The 8,234-nt window shown below is 38.1% G+C and overlaps 1 protein-coding gene and 1 long non-coding RNA gene across 3 annotated transcripts; one reads left to right on the forward strand and one right to left on the reverse strand.

Moving 5' to 3' along the window:
• Positions 1-2,159: 2,159 nt before the first annotated feature.
• LOC145017265 (uncharacterized) lies at positions 2,160-5,723 on the reverse strand. Its single transcript, XR_013666448.1, has 5 exons — positions 4,500-5,723; positions 4,305-4,397; positions 3,930-4,019; positions 2,951-3,016; positions 2,160-2,398 (listed from the first exon to the last, which is right to left on the reverse strand). It is a non-coding gene; the product is annotated as an uncharacterized LOC145017265 (long non-coding RNA).
• A 184-nt stretch (positions 5,724-5,907) lies between these two features.
• Positions 5,908-8,007, forward strand: KCO5 (Ca2+ activated outward rectifying K+ channel 5). 2 transcript variants are annotated; one of them, XM_078973923.1, is made up of 2 exons: positions 5,908-7,114; positions 7,645-7,788. In XM_078973923.1, exons 1-2 carry the CDS (start codon positions 6,047-6,049, stop codon positions 7,651-7,653), a joined length of 1,077 nt encoding a protein of 358 aa, XP_078830049.1. In that variant the 5' UTR covers positions 5,908-6,046; the 3' UTR covers positions 7,654-7,788. The 2 variants fall into 2 exon arrangements, with proteins under 2 accessions (XP_078830049.1, XP_078830050.1); XM_078973924.1 differs by having other exon boundaries at positions 5,914-7,110; positions 7,645-8,007.
• Positions 8,008-8,234: the final 227 nt, after the last annotated feature.

Here is an 8,234-nt window from a genome sequence, read left to right on the forward strand (position 1 = left end):
GTTTCTATAAAAAAGAATTATAAGTATTGATATCATTTAATATAGATATAATTTTTACTAAATTTTTATTAGTGCATTTTAGCATACAATAAATATAAGAAACATTTGAACCTACATCGCTCTCTCTATCTCTCTCTCTCTCTCTCTCTCTCTCTCTCTCTATATATATATATATATATATATATATATATATATATATATATATATATATATATATATATATATAGAGAGAGAGAGAGAGAGAAAGAGATGTAGGTTCAAATGTTTCTTATATTTATTGTATGCTAAAATGCACTAATAAAAATTTATATATATATATATATATATATATATATATATATATATATATATATATATATATATATATATATATATATATATATATATTAAAAAGACCATGGTTAGGAACAATCAACTTGCGAGCATTTTGACATATGTGGTTTATATCTTTGGCTATTTTCATATATTATCCTTATGTTTTTAGGGATTTTCGTTTTACTCCTTCTAATTCTTTTTTTTTTTTTTTCATTTTCTACCCTATGTTCTCATCAGTCTTTTTTTCTTATAATCTATCATTGGACCGTCCTGTTTTGCATGTGGATTGTACTGCTTTGGACACGTGTCCCATTTTGGACATGTGTTCTACTCTGATGCTTTCATTAGGTTACTCTAATTCAATCGGGATTAGTCCACTGCCTCAACTACTTTTTTAATCCTCATCTCCGCCGCTTTCTTCAATTGAAGCTTAGCCCCCCAAAAAAAAATTTCGTTCGGCAGCATGGAACCATTAACGCGATGCTTTGCAGGGTCTCACTTCTTTTACATTGTCTTATCTACCTTGCTCAAGTACACTTAATGGCTGACCAATAAGATTTGTGGACTTTTCTTTGGCTGACAATTGCCAGGTTTTATTCTTAAAATGTTTGATGTTTGATTTACTTCATCGTTGTTTGATTTTGATTCTTCTTTACACATCCACGTTCCGCAACGAATGGAATTTATCGGATTTCTTCCGGTTGACCGGACCTGAAGTCGAAATCAAATAATGGCAGACAGACATCCGTTGTTCAAGTGCGTTTTCCATCATCTCTTCTCTCTATCTTTCTAAAATTCAAATCCAAAGAAGATAAAAGTTCAGTCGATTTCGATTAGTATGAAATTCAATGAACCACTGCACAAGCCATTTTTCTCGAAACCACTACAATCTACTTATTTATTGTTGAACTTTTAGGTTATCTTTTTGACTTTTAGGAAAGAAATATGATTTCACATGTCTCAAATTGGAAATTGTACTGTGAAAAAAATATGAACCTAAAAAGAGTAAAAGTCTAAATGATGCCAAAAAAACTTTTAAATGATCGGGGGCATAATGGTCAATAAACAGTCTGGGCTACTTCACCTTCATAGTTCCAATCATGCAAGAAGCTTCTTATGTTCCGATCTTGCTAATTTTGGTAGCTTCATTCACAAAAAAAATGAATAAATAAATAAATAAATCTTTAATTTGCATATGTTTCGAAATTAGCAATCAATAAATGTTTATTTTTGTTGTAATAATACCTCAAATTAACAAAAAAGCAATCGATGAATAACTTGGAGATCATTTTGAACAGACATTGGGCTTGAAGTGCATAAATAGTATCAAATAAAAGTATAATAATTCGAAGACAACAGATAATAGTTAATATATGATTTAATGGTGAGTTGGTTTTTTCAAGAAGTAGAAAGCAAAAATGGAAAAAAAGAACAAAAAACATACATTTTTGATGGATAAAGATTCATGGGACCTTTTTGTAATCGAGATGGGATACACAACAAATATATTATATCCACTCTGAAAAACAAATTGCACCCAAAACCTGTAATATCAAATGATATTTCAATCATGTGTTCCATTTGTGTCCACATAGAAGCAAAAAAAGCTCACGGACCTCATATGTTAGTCTAAAAAAATGAATCCTTCAACTAACAATGAGATTCAAAAGAACCTGTAATATAGCTGCATGATTAACGTATAGTGTTGCCACCGAATTTTGCCAAAGTCTTTTACATTTGTTGGAGTAAATCGTAGAGCCTATTGATTAGTAATATATTGTTATTCAAATTAGATTCAATACATAAGGATAACAACACTATTTTTTATTAGTTCATGACCCACTGTAACAACCCAAAATTCGACCCAAATTTTTTTTTAAAAATAATACTAAGGTTATCTATGATTTATAATATATCATGAAATCGTACGCCATGAATCCCAAAAAGTTATAATAGATGTGTCATAGCAAAAGAACTGTAACAACATAACATAGTATCTGAAATAAACTCCCAGGACAAAAGTTGAAGCTGTGGTGTGTGCAATGTCATCATCCCGAGCTCTTCCCTTTGTTTGCGGAAGTACCTGAAACCAAAACTGAAACTGTAAGCACAAAGCTTAGTGAGATCCCCCATACTACCACATACCATACAATAACATATGAACACATATTGGGCCTTGCCCACTGCATCGGACCGAAGTCCGGAAACTGCATCGGACCGAAGTCCGGAACTAACCAGGGCCTTGCCCTCTGCATCAGACCGAAGTCCGGAAACTGCATCGGACCGAAGTCCGAAACTGACTGGGACCTTGTCCCCTACATCGGACCGAAGTCCGGAACTAACTGCATCGGACCGAAATCCGTAACTGACTAGGACCTTGTCCCCTGCATCGAAACGAAGTCCAGAAACTGACTGAGCATAACATAGCATAGCATAAACATATCAACTAGCATAACACATATATTGCATACTGCATCGGAACGAAGTCCAGAACACATAACACAAAGACATGCTTGAATCACAAAGACATCAAGCACACTGAACTACTGCGTAGGACCAAAGTCCGGAACTACTGCTAACTTAGATGGGCCGACATTGTGGCCGTAGACCCGTTCCTACTGGAAGGAAAACTCACCTCGTACTGCTGGCTGCTGAGATGCTAACTCTAAAAGTGGTTGACTGCTGCTCTGGAACTGTCCGGCTACAAATTCCAAAAACACTAGATCAGTTACCGGTAAATGCTCTCAGGGTAAAATGACTATTTTACACCTATTCAAAGTCAACTCCCTAGTCAAAGTCAACTTCCAGTTGACCGGACTCGCCGAGTTAGGGCGCAGACTCGAAGAGTCCCTTCATCACTAACTCTGACTTTAACTCACCGAGTCCTTTCCCCACTCACTGATTCACCCTGAACTCACAACTCGAAGAAAGACGGGTGACTCGCAACTCGACTCGCCGAGTCTGACGAATAACTCGTCGAGTCCTAACATGCAGATTTCATACAACCGATTTTAATCCATTCAAGAGCATCTAACTCGTAGATCTAAGCTCCTCAGACCATCTGAACACGTAAAGTTGCTAACTTTACGTGTAACTAAGAAGGAATGAAGCTATTTCACTCAAACACTACTTTCCTTGGGAAAACTCATCCGACTCACCTAGTTGTTCAAACAACTCGTCGAGTCTAAGGCAATCTTCATCGGACTTGCCGAGTTGCTCATCTAACTCGTCGAGTCCACGACTATCTTCTTATGACTCGCTGAGTCCATTCAGTTCCTTTTCCATACAGACCTGATTTGAGCCATGCAGCGGCTCCAAATCACAGATCCAAACTTCTAGGGCATGTTTATCACGTAAATTTGCAAACTTTACGTGCATGCAAGGCTTTAAAGGATTCAAATATCAAAACTAAGCTCTTAATGGGGTTCTAAGCTCAAGAGGGACCTCAATCGCGATTTTGACCGAAACTTTACACTTCTAGAATACAATGAGGGTCCAAATCTAAAGTTTCCATAAAAGGGGAGTCTATATCTCAAGTTTGAATCATAAGAGGCTCCAAAGAAGGCATAACAAGCATTTTAATGGAGGAATACACAAGGTCAAATCTTCATTACCTAAATGAGAAACAGATGGAAGCTAACTCCTAGATTTCCATTCTCTTCTATGGACCTTCTTTCCTTCTTTCTCTTCCCAAGGCTTCCAAGCTAGCAAAAACACACTCAAAGTCAACAATAGGGCTAGGGTTTACATGGGAAATGTTATGAGAGTGATAGAGGCAAGGTTAGGGGCGTATAAGTGTGTTTAAATAGGGTGCAAACCCTTAAAATGAGGGCTTCATCCAGACAGGCGGACTCGCCAAGTCCCAACGTATGGACTCGTCGAGTAGCCAACTCAATTTGTGTGGTCATCCTGTCTCTACTCGATGAGTCGGGCTGCAGACTCGTCGAGTACCCCCTTAAGAATGAAATTACATTATTTAAATCACATACCATAAATGAGACGTTACACCCACCATCAAATATGAGAAAATCCATCCATTTAAATAGCTTATGCAAACCAATTGAAGGAAATTAACATTGTTACTGAAAAAGCAAATGGTTTGTGTGAATAGAAAGTTCTTATTTCAATAAATGTCATAAATCATAATAACTAAAAAACTAATGGAAGAAATGGTGAGACTTTACCTCTTTTGTATAAAGTCAAGTTTCCATCTCTTTTAGATGAGTGTTGGAAAACGTAGAACTAAACCTTCAAGAAAACCCCAAAATCAAATCCACTACCTACTATTCTAGCAGGTCGATTATACGAAGTTCATTCCAAACAGGCCTAAGAAGTCGGAGTATATATCGACGAAATTTGGGGGAGGAGGTATTGATGAAATTTGTGGGAGGAGATATCGAGTTTACCTTTTCTTTCTAAAATCAAGTTTCCATCTTCAGTTCTTTTAGATGTGTGTTGAAAAACCCAAGATTAAACTTTCAATAAAACCCCAAAATCGAATCCAATACCTACTCTTCTGGCAGGTCGATTATACGCTAGGGTTTTCAGACCATGTGCTTAAGCCCAAAATCTGGGAACTAACAGATAGAGATCTTTTGCAACAATCACTTGCTGTGGAGGGTACACTAGCCAAAAATTAGACATACCGACAACGACAAAACTGGCGGATCATATCGAAGGAACCTTGATGCGGCCCGGAACAGTAAACGATTATCGTGCTCTCAGGAGAAAATATGAAAGAAATGGAGAGTATATATGAAAAGCAGAGGAGAAGCGGTGGAGGAGGATATAGTAGGGAAATTGGAAGCTAATTAAACTTTTGATGATTTTTATTTACCTGCATAGCTCTAATTATGGTACCAACAAAGGGCATAGAATCATGGAACTCAGATGCAACGATTGTTGGAGAACATTCATAGAAAAAGTAAATTGGATCAACGGTGTCAGCGGTGAAGGCATGCGTTAGGGCGACGGCGGCGAGACGAACAACGAAATGAGGAGTAAAACGAAGGAGGCGATGGCGGTTGACAATGGAATCGAACCTGGATTGCAGAGTAGGGCTTGTGGAGCGGTCGAATTGATTCGCTTGGTGGGGATGCTCGCCAGAATTCAGCGATTGAAGTGGCGGTGGTGAGCGTCAGAGGCAGCGATGGTAGCGATGTTGAACTAACCCCTGTGAATTTATTGCAAAATAGAATGGGGGAGACGTAAAGCTGAAAGAGAATTGAGGAGGCTGGAGCCGCCAAATCGAGATCAGAGGATGTGAAGGATGACTCGACAATATAAGAGAAAGAAAAAAGAAACACGTATATGGTGATAAAACGTATGAACAAATTGACACTCACGTGTCCAAGACACGCAACATGACTACCCCACCTAAAAAAAGATAGGATAGCATTCAAAAAAAAAAAAAAAAAAAAAAAACAATGTTACACAAAAAGTAAATACAAAAAGATTCGGCCAATAGAATAGAGTTAATGTTTATGATGTACTTCAAAATTAGTATATATAGAAAGATATTTAATTTCTCAATAATAAATCCACCTAATCAGTAAATTATTCCAAAATAAAAGGGTTTTTTAGGCAATTCCTTCGGAAAACATCCCAGTCATCGCATCCAAAGTATCTTATTTTCCCCTCATTTTCCTCTTGTGTTTTGCCCCCGATTCCAATCCAAAGGGGCAGCCGGCAGAAGGCAGGGGATCAGTTTGTATGTAGTTTGCGGTGTATAATGGAAGCAGATCCATTTCTAGGTTTCTACCCAAACAGAGGTGACAACAATGTCGCTGACGGTAGCCCTAGCCTCTCCGATTTCTCCTTTACGCCGTTTCCAGAACATCAAGACAATATAGAAGCACAATACACACTTGACAATTCCTGTCAAGATTCCTCTTTGCCAATTGTTTCATATACTTCCCTCCTCCTCCTCGATCATTCTAAGTCTAAGAAACACAAGTTTCACCGCTGCAAGACCGCACCTGCCATGGTCGTTATGCCTGAAAACCTGGAGAAATCAAGCGACCCCAAACCCTCTCAAGCCGATTCCGCTTCACTTGTCAGACAAGCTGCCCTTCTGCTGGTCATCTACCTCTCTTTGGGTGTCAGCATCTACTACTTCAACAGAGATCATTTCTCAGGGCTGGAAACCCATCCAATCGTGGACGCCCTATACTTCTGCATTGTGACTATGTGCACCATCGGGTATGGCGACATTGCGCCTGTGACGCCATCTGCAAAACTCTTCTCCTGCTTCTTTGTGTTGGTAGGTTTCGGGTTTATTGATATAATGTTGTCTGGGGTTGTGAATTACGTCCTGGATCTGCAAGAGAAGATGATATTGAATAGCACTAAAATGAATCACGGAGACGCAGGTGGTCACCACGTGGAAGAAAGGAGATTCTCTCCGATAGACTACGTATTTGATTTTGCAAAAGGGAGGATGAGGATCAGGTTGAAGGTTGGGCTGGCTTTGGGTGTGGTTCTTTTAAGTATAGGTTTGGGGACGCTGGTGTTATACTCTGTGGAAGGTCTGGATTGGATTGATTCGTTATACCTGTCTGTTCTTTCGGTGACTACAGTTGGGTATGGAGACAGGGCATTCAGAACCCTTCCTGGAAGATTGTTTGCATCGTTTTGGCTTCTCTTCTCGACTCTGATGGTGGCGCGTGCCTTTTTGTATTTAGCCGAGGCCAGAATCCATAAGAGGCATAGGAGAATAGCCAATTGGGTTTTGCACCGTCAAATCACTGTCAAGGACTTGTTAGCTGCTGACATCAATAACAATGGCTTCCTTAGGTTGGTTTGTATCTCCATCTCCATCTCCATCTCCATCTCCATGTATTGTTGAGTTTCCCTATAAACCTTCTTTTCCAACATATCACATATTTAGAGTAATCTATATGTACTCCAATTAACAAAGTCTGTGTATTGATCAGACTGATGTCAATGAAAGGACTCTAACCACAGTCCTAGGTCAAACCTTATATATTATGGTTCACTAATAAAAATTGTTGGCTTCATTTATTCATACCCATTTCTTGCTTATCCCTACCCTCTTAACAAAAAAAAAAAACATTGATAAAGAAGATAGCATGTGAAGTGTGAACCACCAACAATCATAGGAATCTAAGGCACCTAACTCTTTTTATCTTTTTATCTTTTGGGATGGAAACGTAAATAGATACTGATAACCGCTTGTTTGGTGGTGATGGTGAAAGTAGGGAAACGTAAGTAAAGATGCTATAAGTGCTTGCGTTTAAAGTATTGATTGTTGCTTGTATTGGAAATTTGGTTGAGTAAATAATAATTTTATGATATTTGGAAATGCAGCAAATCTGAATACATCGTGTTTAAGCTGAAAGAAATGGGGAAGATCGAAGAGAGAGAGATATTGGAGATATGCAAGCAGTTCAACAAGCTTGATGGCACCAATTCTGGGAAGATAACACTACGACGTCTCTTGGCAGGTCGCAACATCTAGTTTATTCTTGATTCCAACTCCAAGCAATTGTTGTCACAACAATAAGTTCTAAAAGGAAAAATGTACAAATGGATGTAATTAATGGTGATGTAGTGGAACCAGTAGCACAAAATATATTAAATTTTGTCCATTAAATATTAGAGGAAACCGTCCATACACATTACCTAATAAACCCTTGTATAATTGTGTTTATATTTCCAACCATTTTTGTAGCTATAGATCCCCATAAACATAAAGACTACCCATTAGTTTTTTGGTGTTTTGAATTTCCGTTCATTCACGCTCACTATCTTTATGGATAGTTCCTGGCATAACAAATATTGTTCGGAAACCACAGACTGAGACTGGCTCACAACGAGCCTGTATCCACAAAATCTTAGTGGCTATTCAATAGAGGTAGCAAATCCAGCATTCATTCTGTATTTTTGTCTTACACGAC

Source organism: Lactuca saligna, chromosome 9, assembly GCF_052625555.1.
Source record: "Lactuca saligna cultivar CGN05327 chromosome 9, ASM5262555v1, whole genome shotgun sequence".
NCBI classification, from domain to species: Eukaryota; Viridiplantae; Streptophyta; class Magnoliopsida; order Asterales; family Asteraceae; genus Lactuca; species Lactuca saligna.

What these genes read in the sequence shown, in the direction of transcription:
- KCO5 (XM_078973924.1), top strand. Translation starts at nt 6,047, where the DNA reads ATGGAAGCAGATCCATTTCTAGGTTTCTACCCAAACAGAGGTGACAAC. An exon ending in AATAACAATGGCTTCCTTAG is followed by an intron (nt 7,111 to 7,644) that starts GTTGGTTTGTAT and finishes TTGGAAATGCAG; the next exon opens with CAAATCTGAATACATCGTGT.